This window comes from Orbicella faveolata, unplaced genomic scaffold (genome assembly GCF_042242905.1).
Source record: "Orbicella faveolata isolate gen_17 unplaced genomic scaffold, um_ofav_v1 contig_2, whole genome shotgun sequence".
NCBI classification, from domain to species: domain Eukaryota; kingdom Metazoa; phylum Cnidaria; class Anthozoa; order Scleractinia; family Merulinidae; genus Orbicella; species Orbicella faveolata.
The window spans coordinates 3,585,001-3,603,208 of NW_028301547.1; the positions used below are offsets into that span (position 1 = coordinate 3,585,001).

General features: G+C 40.9%; 1 protein-coding gene, 1 long non-coding RNA gene, 1 other non-coding gene and 1 pseudogene across 3 annotated transcripts; 2 read left to right on the top strand and 2 right to left on the bottom strand.

The window, feature by feature from the left end:
• The first annotated feature begins 1,162 nt into the window (after positions 1-1,162).
• On the top strand, positions 1,163-2,695 carry LOC149111630 (uncharacterized; annotated as a pseudogene).
• Positions 2,696-6,809: 4,114 nt separating this feature from the next.
• On the top strand, positions 6,810-16,617 carry LOC110067757 (putative inactive 1-aminocyclopropane-1-carboxylate synthase-like protein 2). The gene is made up of 15 exons (XM_089289396.1): positions 6,810-7,071; positions 8,288-8,347; positions 8,942-9,012; positions 10,104-10,173; positions 10,859-10,925; positions 11,191-11,288; positions 11,394-11,471; positions 11,788-11,888; positions 12,594-12,683; positions 13,138-13,183; positions 13,658-13,771; positions 14,057-14,087; positions 14,752-14,894; positions 15,317-15,470; positions 16,127-16,617. The coding sequence occupies exons 1-15, from the start codon at positions 6,961-6,963 to the stop codon at positions 16,411-16,413; spliced, it is 1,521 nt and encodes a 506-aa protein (XP_089145522.1). The 5' UTR covers positions 6,810-6,960; the 3' UTR covers positions 16,414-16,617.
• Positions 10,222-14,756, bottom strand: LOC149111631 (uncharacterized). Its single transcript, XR_016207150.1, has 2 exons — positions 14,374-14,756; positions 10,222-13,864 (listed from the first exon to the last, which is right to left on the bottom strand). It is a non-coding gene; the product is annotated as an uncharacterized LOC149111631 (long non-coding RNA).
• Positions 10,394-10,466, bottom strand: Trnaa-agc (transfer RNA alanine (anticodon AGC)). The gene has a single exon. It is a non-coding gene; the product is annotated as a tRNA-Ala (tRNA).
• Positions 16,618-18,208: the final 1,591 nt, after the last annotated feature.

Consider the following 18,208-nt stretch of genomic DNA (forward strand, 5'->3'; position numbering starts at 1 on the left):
TAGAGATGATTACAACCCACAAGTTATTGGATCGTAATGAATAGATTGTAACCCACAAGTTACTGGATTGAAATGAGTTGAATAAGTGAGTAGTGACTATACATATATGCGCGCTAAATATAACCTGCATATTATATTTTGATTGGAATGTTTATATTCAGTGGTCGCTTGCAAATTAATGATCAATTATCATTGGATTGTACCTGAGATGATTGTCGTGACACACGACTTAACCTGTTGTGAATGGCTATAATGAATGGCTTATACTGGTACTTGAAACCCATAAATAAATGGCGCTCGTTTTAAAATTTAAAAGAGATGCACGATTGCTGGATTAGAAATATTGTGATGGATTGCTTGTACTTGCTTGGGAGGTTAAAAACAGATGATAGATGATGGAAGCTGCAAGCTTAATTACTTATCGTGTTTAAATAAAGGTTTCTTACTCACTTACTTTCTTATGGAACGACGCCGTACATAACTAAAAGAACAAACGTTAAATACCTTTAAACCGCACGATACTTACCTTCAAAATGACCTAAACCAAATTGTTTGACTAGAAATAAAACAAAAGGGTCTGGTAATTGCAGTTTAAGCGTCTGAGATTAGAGGGTTGATGAATTCGAACTCGCAAGTAAATAATTATTTGAGCGATTGAGCCGAATAGCGCGGCTTTTTTCTTCCTCAATCACCCCTCTACGGTGGCTCATAAGGACAAAACACTTCCATAGGGGCAAAACACTTCCACAAATCACAATACACTTCCACAAATCACAAAACACTTCCACAAATCACAATACACTTCCACAAATCGCAAAACACTTCCACGAATCACAAAACACTTGCACAGATCGAAAACAATTCTACTAATACAAACACTTTCACAAATCACTATACATTTCCACAAATACGAAACACCCCCACAAATCACAAAACACTTGCACAACCTGAGTAACTTATCGAACAGTTCACACGTGCAGAGTGCCTCTTGCCTTGGCTACTAAGGCCCTAAGGCCGGGATACTAAGGTCAGTTCGCACTTCGCGGGTCGAGCAAACTTCGAACTTCAACTGGAAGGTGAGTACGTGTTCTATCGTATATTTTAATGCTGTTATTCAGTCTAATTTGCTAGAATTTGTAGGTCTGGTACCTAGTGCCAAGTGATGGTTACCAAGCTAGGCGCGGTAGCCCAGGAGTGGGAGAGCCACGATTATCCGATCGCATCTACTTTAATAAAATGCCTTCGCAGTTTTAGCCTTCGTCCGTCGTTTATTACACTGGTCGCAGCGATATGGGAACGCACCGAGTAGTTCTGCCTGAAGCGAAATTTTCAGGGCAAGAAGATGTGCGTGAACTTCTACGGGACTTCGAGATCTACGTGACAGTTAACGAGTGGACGGACGAGAAAGCAGGCCAGTACTTGGCTGTGTATTTGAAAGACGATGCAAAAGCTTTTTATCACCAACAGTTGGGGAGTGTGAAGAAGAGTTTTTGCGAATTGTTCAAGGCTTTGAAGCAGAGATACGAGGGAGGACTGGCCTTGTTGAAATACAAGAGAGATTTTAATTCCAGGATCCGTAAAGACGGTGAACCACTTCATTCGTACCTGGCTGATCTGCAAATGGCCTACCAAAGAGCCTATGCGCCCCCTACAGTCGATGAACTACCAGAAAGCCGATCTGCAGTACAGAAAAGGAAACACAACGAACAAATCGGCGCTCTTCAGTATTATGAGGCAAGGAAGGCTGAGGATGTGTTATGTCAATTTGTTAACGGTCTCAAGAAGGAACAAAGGGAAATATTGATCAGGCAAGACGATCTTCTGCGTACTCCAGTTGAAACCGTTGTCAAAAGGATTGCCACACTGGAGGAGGAGAGTGGTGGAGTGCCAAAGGTGGCTTCTGTGAGTGAAACAAGTGGAGTTGACAATCCTTCAAGTGCTAACAACCAGCTCAGTGACTTTGAGGAAATTGTTAGTAGGGCAGTGGAACAGAAGCTAGAGCAGGAGCTCCCAAGGCCCTATGTCCGCAGCGGTACCGGGAGGAGGTAAACGGACCGGTAGGCAGAGGCCTGGACCAAAGCCTACTGATCTCTGCGGAGCCTGCAATGGCCGTGGTCACTGGACCCGTAGCTGTCCAACTTTAAACGAGAGCGGGGCTGGCCGAGGATCCCGTCTCCAGCCCTAAATGCAAGTAAAGGGGCCAACTACCTATACCGTTCTCCTACTGTTAACACTGTACACAAAGTTAAGGCTGCAGGTAGGAAGAGTTATTATGCTGAGGGGATTGTGAATGGAGAGAAGTCAGTATTCCTAGTTGATACTGGTGCTGAGGTGAGCCTGATATCTTCAAGTACTCCCGGGTTGGCAGTCAAGGATTCACAAGTCTCTCCTGTTTCAATTACACATCAGCCCATTACAGATCGTGGGGAAGCAGAAGTACTCTTGGAGCTGGGGGGTGTTCAAACGCAGTGGAAATTTCTCGTAGTCGATAACCTCAGGGACTCTGTGCTAGGAGCAGATTTCATTGAGAGTCATCACAGGAGTTCTTGGGGGATTCGAGGTGGTGCCCTGTGGTTAGATGATTGGAAAATACCCCTAGTTGATCATCGCAAATGCAGTAATGTTTTGGTTGAGAACTATTCTCCCGTAGTGGCCAGGTGCACAGTAGAATTGCCTGCAAGACATCAGGTCCTGATTCCTATGCGGACTAAGGATGGAGACAGCAGAACTGGGCTGTTCGAGTCCACAAGAGCCCCTGGTGGGGTGTTGTTGTCGAAAACTGTTGTCGATGGTGACAAGAATGGAGGGCTTTGGGTGAAAGCTGTTAATTTGTCTGATAAGAGTGTGATGCTGTTCAAGAACCAGAAAGTTGGGATTCTTTCTGACATTGATGACTGTTCAGAACCTTTGAACCGTGCTTCGGGAACTGATTGCCCAACTGTGTGGTATGTCAAAACAGACAGCGACCTTAATGGTGTTCAGAAAGAACAACTCGAAAATTTACTGCTGTGTTATGCTGATGTTTTTTCAAAGGATAAACGTGACATTGGGAAATATTCCGAAGGGGTGCAGCATCAGATCCCCTGTAGCACCTGAAAGCAGGTGCTACTCCAGTTAAACAGCAGCTTCGTAGAGTCCCTTTTGCGTACCAAGAAGGAGTCAAGTCAGATTTGAAAGCTATGTTGGAAGATGGGATTATTGAGAAATCCACCTCAGAATGGGCTAGTCCCCTGGTCATTGTGAGGAAACCTTCGGGGAATCTGAGAATATATGTCGATTACAGGAGATTAAATGAAGCTACAAGGGTAGCCAGTTATCCTCTTCCCAACATGACTGAAACATTGGAGCGGCTAGCCGATGCCAAGTTTTCCACTACAATTGACATTGTCTCTGGCTACCATCAGATTGAGCTGGCTCCTGAGGACAGGTACAAGACTGGTTTTGTTTCACCCTTTGGATTGTTTCAGTATTGTCGCTTACCGTTCGGTCTCGCAGGAGCACCAGGAACGTTCCAGGCAGTAATTGAGGACATGCTTCAAGTGTTGGAGAGGTTATTGCAGGTGTTGAGAGGTTATTGCAAACTATCAGGAAATTTGGGTTTAAGTTATCTGGAAAGAAGTGCCAGTTTGCCACAAGGTCTGTCAAGTTCCTTTGTCATGGTATTGACAAAGATGGTATTCGGCCACAACCAGAGAAGTTGGATATAATCCGAGACTGGAAGACCCCTCAAGATGACGCAGAACTTCGCCGGTTCCTGGGTGTTTGTACATTTTGGAGACGGTTTGTGAAAGGTTTCGCACGCATTGCAGTTCCACTTCATGAACTCCTGAACAAACTGGAATTTGTACGGACATCTCAATGTGAAAGTGCTTTCAAACAGCTTAAGGAAATTCTGTGTGCTTCACTGACTTTGAAACTTCCAGATAGACAGGGGCGTTTCATGGTTTCTTGTGATGCATCTGACAAAGCAGTTGGTTTTGTCCTAGAGCAGTCTGACGTCAGTGGGGGTAGAAGACCGGTGGCTTTTGGAGAGCGGAAACTTAACAAGGCCGAATGCAATTATTCAACTACGGAAAAGGAATGCCTTGCAGTAATTGAGGCCCTGAAAGCCTATCGACCATATTTGCTTGGACGTGAGTTTGACTTGTTCGCTGTCCACGAGTCTTTAAAGTGGCTTCTCACCCGAACCAAGGAACACAGTGAACGGTTGTGGAGATGGGTTGACAAGTTTAGGGAATTCCAATGCAGAGTTCACCACATTGCAGGAAGTAAGAATACAGTTGCAGATGCCTTAAGTAGAGTCCAAGGAGTAAAGGCTGACGCACAGGAAGCATGGTCCCTCGACTTTGTCAGAAAGCAACAGGACAGTTGCCCGACTCTTTCCAAAATCAAGTTCTTTTATAAGGAGTTGCCTAAACTGAGTGTGGGGAAGGATGGCATTCTCAGGCATAGTTGCAGTGACGATTCTGGCTCAGAGCAAATAGTTATCTCGCGAAATCTTCCATCAAGGGCCCTTCAAATGATGCACGACGAGCTGGGTCATTTCGGAACAGCCAAGACTTCTGCTAGGGTCAAAGAGAGGTTTTTCTGGCCGTCCATGTCACTGGATATAGAGGAATGGTGCCGGAACTGTTTGCCTTGCCAGAAGAGGAAAAACCCGGTTCCTTCAAGAAGAGCTCCACTGCATCCGATCGTCACTCGCCGTCCAGGAGAACAGGTGACAATGGATACTGTGGAATACCCACTGAGCTCTCAAGGATACCGGTACTGTTTAGTCATGGTTGATCATTTCACCAAGTGGCTTGAATTGTACCCACTTAGAGACCAGAAGTCTGAGACCATTGCTAAGAAAGTATTTGACTGTTGGATTCCTCGGCATGGAGCTCCAGAACAAATACACCATGATCAGGGAAAGAATGTGACAGCTGAAATGATCCAGGAGATATGCTCTTTCTTTGAGATCTGGAACACGCAAACGACGCCGTTTCACCCTCAGTCAGATGGAGCGTCGGAGCAAGGCATTCGTACAGTGAATAGTATGCTGGCAAAGATAGTTAAGGAGGACCAAAGGAACTGGGATTTGCACATCCCGTCTACATGTCTGGCTTACAACACTTCTGTTCACAGTAGTACTGGTTTTACTCCCAGTTTCTTGGAATTTGGTAGGGAGCTTGCCAAGTGACTTGCATCAGCCGGACTCCTCCCTGCCTCCTCCACAGCATCATTCTGATTATGCTTCCCAGCTCAAGTCAAGGCTGACGCAAGCTTTCCAGTCTGCTAGGGAAACTCTGAAAGTTTCGCAGCGCTCTCAGAAGGCTTACTACGACCGCTGGGCAAGAGCTAAAGCTTACCAAGTGGGAGACCGTGTCCTGTGGTTGGACAAGCAAACACATAGGGGCAGGTGTATGAAACTGAATAGACCATGGACGGGCCCTTGGAAAGTTATCAAGCGGTTGAATGACGTAGTTTACAGGATCAAGTACTGTGGGGCTGCTGGAAGCTACTCCAGGGTCAAGAAGAGGGAAGTACATTTCAACCAGCTGAAACCCTTCAACGGGACTTGTGACAGGGATGAAAGCTGGATTGTGGGTGATCCAGTACCTATTGGAGTCTCGCTTCCTTCTACGACAAAGGTTGCCAATGGTCCTGGAGTAAACATCCTGGAAGATGACGTTTTCCCGATGAATGCTGATGTCGGAGCCCCCTCTGAGGACCCCGGACCCCGAAGGTCACAAAGAGAAAGGCGCGCACCCGCCTAGGTGCAGGACTATCATTTAGACTTTTAGTTTGTCATCGAGTTTAGGACCTGTCGGAAGGTCCTTAAATTTCAATGTAGTTTTTTGCTGACATTTTGTTTGGGGACATGGTCCTTTTCAAGAAGGGGATAGTGTAGGTCTGGTACCTAGTGCCAAGTGATGGTTACCAAGCTAGGCGCGGTAGCCCAGGAGTGGGAGAACCACGATTATCTGATCGTATCTGGTTTAATAAAATGCCTTCGCAGTTTTAGCCTTCGTCCGTCGTTTATTACATATTGCTCCCTGTCAACCATTGTGGCCGTTTAGAGCATTTTCGCAAGGATAATGTTGAGTGATGATTTAAACTGTACAGATACGGATACTATACAGATACTGTATGTATGTAGACCTTAGAAAGGGAGCAATACTAGCAAATTAGACTGAATAACAGCATTAAAATATACGATAGAACACGTACTCACCTTCCAGTTGAAGTTCGAAGTTTGCTCGACCCGCGAAGTGCGAACTGACCTTAGTATCCCGGCCTTAGAGCCTTAGTAGCCAAGCCAAGAGGCACTCTGCACGTGTTAACTGTTCGATACGTTATTCAAGTTGTGCGAGTTTTTTTTTCTGATTTGTAGCGGTGTTTCGTATTTGTGGAAATGTATAGTGCTTTGTGAAAGTGTTTGTATTAGTAGAATTGTTTTCGATCTGTGTAAGCGTTTTGTCACCCGTGCAAGTGTTTTCTATCCCAGCAATTGTTTTTTTAAGTTAAAGAATTGTCATAGTGTTTAGCTTGATTACAATGCATTAATTTACTGGTTACAACGTCATAACAATTCCAGTAGTTACTGGGTTACAACGTGCGGAACGGGTGGGCGGGCTAGTCGGTCCTACACTCTTACCCTGCCCGGCCCCAACTGGATATAACAGCCGTCTCTCTTCGAATAATCTGGCTCAAAATCACTTCAGTCGTAAAAATGCACATGTAGTCTCCTTCGTAACGTTTCGTAAGCGTTGTGTGATTTGCTGCGAAGGAGACTAAACATATATCATATATGAAGTAACTAAGAAAGCATCCATGCTACCGCTGGTCAGAGTGAGCGAGTGATCTTGAAAATCCTCTTGAAAGAAAATGGACGAATGAAATGCACTCCCTGAGGCGGAAAGCTTACTCATAAACCGGTTTGAATGTGATAAGATTTATATTTCAATATTTAGAAAAATGTCTTTTATATCAGTCCGCGCAAGATCCATGCCGCAATATTTCAATCACGAGGCATCGTTTTCAGGGAAACATAAGGAAAATCCATTTCACAAAACAAAAAATCCACAGGTAGGAGCCAGAAGGCTTCTTATTGATAACTACGATATTATCATATTAATAGCCTTTATATAGGTGTTTATTTAGGTCAATTACAATGTTGCGCCTGTGTTCTCTCACATTTTCGTGGCCGGTGGCGTTAATTTAATTCCTGGATTCCCGGCGTTGATTTCATGGCCTCTTAGGACGTGGAGGGCACCCGTATGGTGGGGTAGGCAGGGTAGGCAGGATAGGCAGGGTAGGCAGGGTAGGGGGAGGTCATGGTTCTGATCTGGGATAAGAGGTTACAATGACTGTTATTTTAGACAGTTAATAAAATGAAACTATGGCAAAGGCAAATGGCCTCTCATGGTTACATTTGCACATGTCCTAAAATGGTTAAAGGTTCAAGTTGAAAGAGGCTAGATCATTCAGTGCCAAAACTACTATGACCCATGGTCAGCTCCTTTAATTTTTGAATTTTAAGTTGACAGCACTGCCAACTGCAGAGATGCCAACCTAAAACAATCAAAACCCGGGAGACTGCCAATTTTACCTTCGTGACCCTAAAAAAATGTTGTTCAAAAATTCAACCACAAAAATGCTTCAAATATTCAAAACCGGTCTGCCAAAAATCAGCAAAAATATGTCTGAAAAATTTCTGTTATGCACTTTCCTTCTTATTGTCGAGGAGATTCGGTGAACCATCCAGGAGACTGGGATATTCATTCTGTATGCGGGAGACTCTCAGATAATTTGGTAGAGTTTGCATTGATGCACTGCACTATTCTATCCACAATCAACACTCTCAAAGTGGGCACCACTGTAATGAGGACATACATGTAGTTACAGAGCTGTCAGTAAGACCTGGGTCCTGTCAGCGCACTGGCGGTATTCTCTTGTGAATCGCCAGCTATAAATTGCTAGCGGTTAGTTCTCAGAATTTGGCCATCTAGAGGAAGTTGTTAGTTAATGGGCCTTCTTGATTTGTTCTCTAATTATTGCAACACTGGGACAGACACCTAAGCGCTGCAATTGGTTGATTGGTGCCGGTGGAATTTCACCTGCTGGTGAACAGCTAGACTTGGTTCCATCAGTTAACTGTGTTGGTCTAAGTAAGCTTAGATCTTGCATCTTATGTTGAAGGTCCATCAGTTTAAAATGACCATATTTGAATTTAACTGCCTTCAATTGCTTGTAGTTTTTTAAACATCACTGGTGATTAATATGGCTCTTTTTATCTTTTCAGGGGATTATCAACATGGCAACGAGTGAAAACACATTAGCATTTGATTTGCTGAAAGAGAAGGTTCAGTATTTGTGAAAAACAATATTATTAGCAGAATCTTGTTAATCTGGCCACAGTCATGCCAAAACAATCAGGCCGTGAATGGCCAGACCGTATATTGAGAGGTTCTTTAAATAAGAAAATGACTAACTTAACATTTGTTTGGTCCAGAATAAAATAAAAAATGGCTGTACATAATATCATGATGTGATGGCATGTATTGTGCATAATATTAACAGGTTGGCAATAAATCATCTTTATTTGTTGAATTTTTGTATAATCAAGGGTTAATTTATTTTATATCCATGCCATAAAATTTGGCTTAGCCCTGATTTCTATAAACAGATTCTTAGGTACTGCTCTCTGTACATAGTTAAATAGTTAATAGTTCTGGATCTGGGAATTTCTTTTCCCTCAAGACAATTGCCCAAATGGTGATCATTTAAAAATTCTTTCTAGTCACCTGTGTGATGGAGCATATATTGAGGGCATCAAGAAATTTTAATTTGAAAAAGCCAAAAAATGATTAAAAATTACATTCCACTGTTATGATAATCCTCACATCTACATTGTACTTACTGGTGTAATACTCTAAAATGAGACCGTCTTTTACAGTTTGAAGAAAAAGAGTCACATGCCATACTTCAAGAACACACGCAATATGCTCCTTGTGAGGGATTAGACAGGTAAATATTGAATTAAGAACAACACAAATTGGACATTGCAGATAACTGGTCATAATAAAGTAATAAAGTAGTTTATTAAAACTCTCTTGCAGTAAAACAACTGAATTAACGAGTACATTTTACAATCTTAAATTATCTAAAGTACAGTAATTTACAAATATAACAGTGTTACTATCAATTGAGTCACAAAAAATATTTAAATGTAAAAAAGTCCTCTACTCTCTTTGTCGTGCAGGCCTGCATGTTTACAAGTATTGATAAACCGTGTATACGTGCCAAGATGGCCGCCACGACTTTTAGCTCTCCGTGTTTACACCCAATTTAGTTCCTTGGGGTAAAGGTAGTAACTCACAACAATTTTCACGCACAACAATTTTCTCTGTTGTTTGGGTAGTGAGAGGGGCGGATACTGGTTTAGCTAAGATAGTGTAATGATCCGATGATCCGACCTTTGGAAGCTGTGATAGAACAAATAGCTTGGGTCTGTTAGTAAAAATCCAGTCCAATGTGCCAGTAATTTTACTGGCACATTTTAATTTTAATATTTTAATAATAACATTATATTTGTCTCAGTTTCCTGATACATGTAAGTTGAATCAAAGATGCTATATACTGTCTAAAAGAGGGCTTTCGAAGCTGACTTCTTACTTGAAGGCTTTTCTTGCTGTATTTATTCAGTTCTAGTTTGAAAAATTGGAATCCTTGATTAGAGAGTACTAGCATTTTTGGAACTTTCAAGAAGATCTTGTCTCTTAGATATAATAAAAAAGCAAGCAGCTGTCTGAGAAATAGGTATTATTAGGGTCCATTAATAGTGTCTGGGACCATATTAATTTATAATTATTAATATTATTATTATTTAAAATATTTGTTAATATTTAAATATTTAAGGTACAGATACCCAATAACTCATAAAATGCTGTCAGAGTCACCAGCTAACCCTTACATAATAAACTTGTATGACTTTTAAAAACTATGTTTACTAATAACTTAATTCAGTCAAGGTTATTTAATTATTGTTACAAATATCAAACTTGTAATAATTGTCAATCATTTTGTGTAATGATATTTTCTTTTTATTTCCTTTTTAGTTTTAGGGAAACAATTACTGATTTTCTCAATTACTATATGAAGCCAGTAGAGCCTATGATTCCAGAAAATGTACGTAATTCACCAGTGTTTTCATCCAGAGAGCAACTTGCTCTCTGCTTTTCTTTTTTGCAAGAGCTTGAGCTAAATTAGAGCTGCTTGTTTTGTTGAAGAGGCTTGAGCTAAATTAGAGGATAACATCTCTCTGATTTGACACAGAAATCAGGTTGATCATCATAGTTATTCACACAACTTTAAGAGCAGTTGTGAAAGTAAAGGCTGAAAAGAATTCAGGCTTGAACGAGATTCGAACCCACAACCTCTGCGATGCTGGTGCAGTGCTCTACCAACTGAGCTATCAAGCCAACTGCCAACAGGCTTTAATTTTACAACTGCTTTTGAATGTTGTACATGTGTAACTGCAATGATCAGTCATGTCTGAATCATGCATGTCTTTCTCTGCAGTTTAAATATATGATCATTCCTATATTCACTTGCATAGAAATAGTGTACAAGTTTAATTAGTCTTTTCCTGTTATGCAAACTTAATTAGTGCCAGCAACAGAAAAAGTAAAAAAGTAATGGCTTGGTAGATTCAAGGTGTAGCTTTTTTTTTAGCTGGTACTAGAGCACTTGTAAAAATTCTCCACAAACCTGAGCAGAGAGCTAGTTGCTCTCTTTTTTTATTATTATTTTTTACAAAGGAGGCTTGAGCTAAATTTGAAGATTAAAGCATTTCTCTAATTTCTACTTTCAGCTGATTGTGTCCAATGGATGTACATCTTTAATTGATACTTTGGCATATACACTTGCCGATGAAGGGGGTATGTACAAGACTAGTCTGCAGTTTTAAATGAATACTTTAAACAGTAGTTCTGGGATTGCCGGAAGATAGCCATGGAGTTCTTACGGATCGTGTGTTTTAGCACATATATTAAACAGACCTTTCTTTACATCCTCAGATTTAAGCACACAGATTCTGCAACTCTTATCACAACCTTTCCACCTAGTGTAGCTGTATTCATTCAACTGCTTCAGTGATGATATAATTTTGTTTCTTATTTTGTTTGTGCCATAATGATGCTACAGAGGGTCTGTTGGTTCCCTCTCCTTTTTATGGATCATTTTTGGTGGACCTGCGAATCAGATGCCGAGTGGTGCCATTTCCAGTGGAACTCTCTAGTAAGGTAATAGCATTATACTTGGATTTCTTCTTGCCTAGTTTGTTCCTCGCAGACAAAAATAATTTACCTAATGAAATTAAGTTCAGACGTGTGTTATTTTTGTCGTAGCCTGGTCCAGGGGAAACACAACCATTCGAACTGTCTGTCCCAAGGCTGGAATCTGCTTTAAAGAAGGCAACAGAACAGGTGTAGAATGCTTTGTTAATGTTTGTTGTCACCATGAATTTATTTGTTATTATTGTTTTACTCATGTCTGATCAATGAATAATTAGTGTGCATTTTCAACAAACATTTAAGCATTGTTCCATAGCAAATTTTGTTCCAAAAGCGACCTATATTCATGACACCTCCATGTAGTTCAAAACCATACCACTTCAGACGGTGTTTCAATAATAGATGTACAGTGGTTTCAGTAATGGTCTTGATCAACAACACAGAAAAAGAAAGAAAACTCTACACACTGCATGCTTCATTGATAATTGTTTATTTTTTAACACATCAGGGAGTTAAAATCCGTGGTTTGTTATTGTGTAACCCTAACAACCCATTAGGAATCATCTATTCTGAAGATGTCTTGCAAGGATGCCTGCAATTTGCTGCAAGGTAAGAATTATACTATACGTTTCCTGAGGCTAAGTGCATGATCTAAATCAAGATCTAAATTGAAATAGTCGAAAATGTGTTTTTACATGCATGTCAGGTAGGTGGGCTCCCCAAATGATAAAACAAGATCTGTTCTTAAAATTCATTTATGGACTTCTAGTTATTGATCAGTATGTAACAGGGAAGGGGATGTGAAGTGTTGTGTAGTACTCGTGTTGATAAAAATTAAAATGTAATATGTTAACGGATGTGGGACAAAATTGAATTACTCCTAATTACCGAGACTCTTGGGCATGGTGAAGTGACACCCATCTCACAAAATTACTCTTCTGGGGTGCTTTCCATTGGACCAAAAAATCTAGTTTGCAGATTGAAATTTGAAATTTCCAGTGACGAATGGAACAGCATTTTCCAAAATTTCGGGAAAATACGACAACCTCACAAAGCACATGCATACCCAAATTTTCGGAAATTTGTCACCAGGAATTTCTGTTCCATTTGAGTTTCGTCCTGGAATTTTCAGTTGAATGGTTCAAATTTCAGAAATTTGGAAATTTTCGGATTTTCCAGAACATCTTTTAAGAATGTTATGAATTTCGCTACCGTTTTGAGATTTCCGAAATTTTTGGTTGAATGGAAAGTACCCATGATCAAAGATTTCCCCGTTGTACGTTCATTTGCCTTTGTGTTTCCCTGTTGTTGTAGGCATTCTTTGCATGTGATCGTGGATGAGATCTACATGTTATGTGTCTTCAAAGAGGGCTCTTCTGTCACCAATGTGCTTGCCTTAAAAGAGTAAGTCTGTTTCACTGCCTGTATTCATGTGTACCTTCTGGTAAAATGTTCCCCACATAGCGATCGAGACTGGTAAATGGATTGTACGTTGTGGCATGCAGGTAATCTGGCAATGAATCATTTAACATGCCCTCTTTTCAGAAGCGCACTTTGTCTTTTACTAGTAGATCAATTTTTAATTTACTTTTACCATTTTTGACCATAGCTGTTTGTCACGATTGCTTTGCCTTTTATAAAGCTTTAATTAAAAACTAAGAGGTCAAATAAAGAACGAGCTAAGGTCAGAAAATCTACATATTTACTCATTTAATGATAAGTTCTATTTTTGCTTTCACTTTAATTTTTACTTGCTACCGGAGTGTAGAATTATTTCCTTTTTTACTAATCCTTCAGAGTCTTGCATGCTAAATGTCATTGTATGACATTACATTTCCTTTCATTTCTTTTTATTTAGCATTCCAAACAAGGACATGATCCATGTAATCTGGGGTTTCAGTAAGGTACGTCAATGCACGGTTCACAGTAATTTGTAATTTTTCTGTAATTTAGGTCTCGTCCACACTACTCGAAGAAATTTGAAAACGCAGCTTAATTTCTACGTTTAGACCTACCGTCCACACTAATCCGGCATAGTGTGGACGGAAAACATTTGGTGCGTTTTGGCGCAGGGTTACGTGAAGGGATATTCGACTTTGCGCCTGCACTCGCCTCGCGCAGCGGCTTTTTATAAAGAACGTTTCGAACCTCTGCAGAAGAGAGGGGAGGCCGAGGTTTGCCTGCAGAACAAGAAAGTACCTGATGTTCTGGTATTTTTACCGTCGAGCGCTTTACTGTGTCCTTCACGATTCCTAGGCAATCGCTTATATATTCATCATCTGCTCTCTACATCACAAAACTTCCCCTTACTACACCTGTAAAGTGATAGTATCTCCTTTCGCATGCCCATCCTTCTTGCATGTTGTTCTTTGTCGTAGGATTTTGGTGTTTCTGGCTTTCGATGCGGTGTTCTTTACACGTGGAACAAAGATGTGTTCAATGTCATCTCATCAGGGTATTCACGATTCCATGACGTGCCGACACCAGCTCAGGTAGGTGAACATTCCTTTTGGGGTGACCTGTTCAGGATCAATGATCCGTGACTGCTGGGATCATGGTGCATCAAAGGGACCGACTAACCAACCCTGGAAAAATACCGAAAATGTAAATGAAACAACCAGGAGAAAGGATTATCAAAAAGAAAATTCTAGAGATCTTCGTCTGGGGTAAATCCTTTGTTAAGTTCACACGAGCCCCGCCAAGCCCTTGCTCTGAACTACCTGATAGCCTTAGTAGTAATTGTCTCTCTAATTCTCGAATACAATTTTTCCCTTTAGATTCTCTTGGGAAATCTCATCAAAGATAAAGGTTAGTACGCTGCGAGACGACAACCTCATGTCTTCCGTAACGTCGAGCAAGACTCTAGAAATGGCCCCCTGCTTTGCGTCAGTTTTTTCCCGTTTTCGCATTATTTTTTGCTTCTTGTTCGGGAGTTAGTGAGCGAGTACCCAGGGGAAGGTTCTACAGTCTAAAGGTCAGTGCTATTCCTTTCTATAGAACAACATGATTTTGTAAACCGTTGAGTGAAAGGAAACCAACCACTCGGTTAAAAGTATCACTCGCTGACCCAGAAAACAGAGACAACTGATTTTACCATCTTTGCCATCACATGTGGTGGAGTGAATGTCTCTGAATCTGGCCTGAAACCTGTCTTCTCCATTTCGGGGCATTGGCCACCAACAAAACTCCTCCAATCTTCTCTGACCCTCGCCAGGCGTTCCATCTGCATCCAGCAGTGTCAGCAGTAGCCCTTCGACTTGATAGTGCGTTCTGTATCCTTCCTCCAGCTGTTACCCAGTCTCCCTCTCGCTGTTACCCAGTCTCCCTCTCCGTCTGTTACCCTGCGGACTCCACCAAAGGCTTGCCTGGCAATGCAGTCAGTTGCAATTATTTAACTTAAGATGCTCTCAAACGTCCTTTCGGCTTGGTACAAGACTGAAGAGATTAACGTGTGTTTTTCTTTTTCTTGCAGAGTGGCTAGACAATACTTTTATTCCAGCCAATCAAAAGCGGCTTCGAAACGCTCACAAGATGGCCTGTGATGCTCTTCAAGAAGTCGGTATTTCAGTCCTTCCCGGGGAATGTGGCCTTTTCATCTGGGTTGACTTCAGAGAGGTAGACGGTGACTTATTTTACTTGTATCCACTGCATGTACTCGTGTAATGTCATGTAATTAAACCGAATGACCGAGCGTAGCGTGACAGGTCCGGATAGACGCAGAGGCAGAGACTGTGCCCACCTGCAAACCATCGTAATAGAGCAGCTTCTAATAAATGTTGAAAAACAAGAAAAAGTTGATGAGCTTGGCTAGCGAATCTCGACAAATTTAAGAAAAAACCTGACGAGAAGTCGCAGCCAAAACGCGCAACCAACCTCAAGCGCCGGAAAATATGTCGTGTAACCGGTGTCAGATAAGCGCGGGAAAACAGAACTGTTTTTCGTAATGCTGATTGGTTAATAAAACAGCATGTTTCCTGTGATTGATTACGAGTGTCACAATGATCAGTTACTATTATATTGCCTTTGCTTTCTTTTAGCTCGTCCCAACGTGCACGTTTGACGAAGAAATGCAGCTGTTTGAAAGCATGATGGCTAATGGCGTGTTCATATTTCCTGGGTCGTACTTTTGCTGTCCAGAGCCTGGCTGGTTTAGAATTATATTTGCCATGGAAACAGACGTTCTTCAGATAGGTAAGCTAAGTCATTAGTAGAGTTGTTTTCCCTTGAGTTTTGTAAACAAAACCAAAGTGATTGTTTTGGCCAATCGTAAAAAAACATAAGCGACACAATGGACCAATGAGAACTCGAATATACGTTAACGGCGCAGAGCGCGGGAAAATGCGGGCGGGCAACTCACGATTGGTTTTGTACTGTTATTTGATTGGTTCAGTAAGTTTTTAAAAAACCAATTAGAGGGCGCAGTACGGTTGAGTGAAATAAACAGCTAAACAAGTATACGGATCACTGTAAATTGGACAGGAAAACAGTAAAAAGTAACTTAAAACACCTGGAATGTATTAGTAAATGTTACCGTATTAGAATTCGCTCGCCTCCCACCAATGTGTCTCGGGCTCGATTCCAGCCCGGTGCCATGTGGCTTGAGTTTGTGATTGGTTCTCGCCTTGCTCCGAGGGTATTCGACCAGGATAGAGAACCGGCATGAAAACCAGCTGCTAAATTAAAGCTGACGTGGCTTCCTCTCTGAATATAAGTATACTGCAATTTTTATGCCACGAAGCTTACGCCATGACTCGTTTTGTGGTATGTCGTCACGACTTGCGATTGAAACTCGTACACAATCTTCACGGAATTGAACTCTACATTTTTTTTTTTTTTTTTTTTTTCAGGGCTAGAAAGAATTCAGGAAACTGTCAAACAAGTCCGTGCCGATATTGCAGCCAAGCCGAAGGGAAGAGGGACTACAACGGATCGTACAGGCGAGAAGCTTGCCCAGATTGAAGTCGGTGCTGGCAATGCACAAAAAGCTGGAGACGAAAATCTTGAAGACTTAGTTCGCACTCTACACCGGCAGATTCAGGACAGTGACTGGCTAAAGGAAAATACTGCTGAAAAATGGATGGCAGATAATCCTGAACTAGCTAAGGAATTTTTTAAGCAAGACACCGAGAAATAATAATGATTGTAATTATATTTTCATACAAGAGTATAACAAAACCGGTTTTCTATTCAATTGTGTAGCCAACTTGAATTCTCAAGGAAGGAGCGAGTGTTCTTTCTTCCAATTGTAGATCATGTAGGAGATTTTCAGCCTTCCCTAAATGTTCTATCAGTTGTTGATTCAAGTATTGATGAATGAAACCGAAAGGTCAGAATCAAAGTTCTCTTTACTTTTATCACATATTTTATATAACTTTACCTAAGAGAGTTTGAGTCTTGGGTCAAATTGTTTTCTCGAGATGATCAATTCTGTCACTCTTATCTTTGTTTCAAAACGGTCAAAGAGAAGTTTAGTTATTGGGCGTGAATTAAAGGATTTCATTAAGTTGTCAAGAAAGAAGGACTTGCATATCGTAAAGTAAAAAAAAATCCAAAGGTCAGTCTTGAAAAATAGGGAATAAATCAAAATCTCGATAGAAGCGACCCTCGCCACAGGAAGCTCTCACGTCGGTTTACAAAATGATAAAAAATAAACTACCCAATTGTGACGGCCATTTTGAATTTTATCGCGGAACCAAGAATTCTTCGAACAGCTGACCGTGTATTTAAAATTCAAAATGGTCGCCACGAGCTTGATCGATAAAGTTTTTCTGATCGGATGTAAGGGTACAGGACGCTCAAGCAAGACTTTGCTAGATCCATCATTAAAACAGCGGCCCTTGGTTAACATTTGGGGATTACAATGCACTGTCACTCTCTGATGTCAGATTTTGATTTGCAACCCGCTCGGACACTTGGCGTGAAACAGCTGTATTGACCTCGTAGTAGCCAATGAGTGTGCGTACTGTTGGATCGAGAAAAATTTACGGCCGAGTATAAACGAAAGCCTCCACTTGGCGCGAAAATATATAGAGGATATTACACGGTGGCGAGAAGATATGAATTTTATGTTCGTGTTCTTGCCACGAGAACATAAAATTCATATCTTCGAGCCAACGTGTAACGTTCTTTTTATTATAAGGAGAAACCAATTCAACAAAAGCAAAAGGCGGGAATCGTGAAGTCATTGAACGATACGACACTCACAAAGGTGACATACGGAAAATACGCCACTTGGGTCCCGGATGAAGTGGCGTGTGGAATCTACGAGTGGTTTAGTTCCCAGTAAAACACTCTTCTCCATATAATAAGATCGAATATTTGTCCGTGGAAATTATCTGTTTCGAGAATTCGAAGCGAACAGTTTTCCCAGAGCGTCAGGGTAACTAAAATTCAAGTCTTTGTCGTGCGTCTTAATAGATTTTCACAGAATTCTTGTGTTGACTTCAACGTGAATAAGCAACCATCAAAAGTACGTAGGTGTTGCATTGGTCGACTAAGTAAGTAAGACGAAAAATCAAAGCCAAAGCTCTTTTCGTACGACTGAACATTAATATTGCGACTTCTCTGTAGGCGACACATCTCCATAAGCAAATATACCGTACAGAAACAGCACTTAAATAGATCTGTCCAAAGTATAAGTTGATTTGATATAACTTAATATAAGCATGAATTTAAGCTAGTAATTATTGATTCTTCACTGCATAGTTTATTGTAAGTAAATGGATGTTAAGTAGATAATTACTAATTTTTAAATAATAGAGCTGGGTGAAATAAAAATAATAATATAATATATAATATAATGCGATGACTGATGCCACTTACATTCATATTATAATAATAGTAGTAAAACACTAATACCTGATTTTGCCAAATTGAATTAGATTAATTTAACTTTAGCATTCTTCGGCTTTCCATTGCAAAGATAGCGC

Coding starts and splice junctions, on each gene's coding strand:
- LOC110067757 (XM_089289396.1), top strand. CDS start 6,961: ATGTCTTTTATATCAGTCCGCGCAAGATCCATGCCGCAATATTTCAAT. Junction 11,289..11,393: donor CAGTGGAACTCTCTAGTAAG/GTAATAGCATTA, acceptor TTTTTGTCGTAG/CCTGGTCCAGGGGAAACACA. Junction 13,772..14,056: donor ACGTGCCGACACCAGCTCAG/GTAGGTGAACAT, acceptor TTTTCCCTTTAG/ATTCTCTTGGGAAATCTCAT.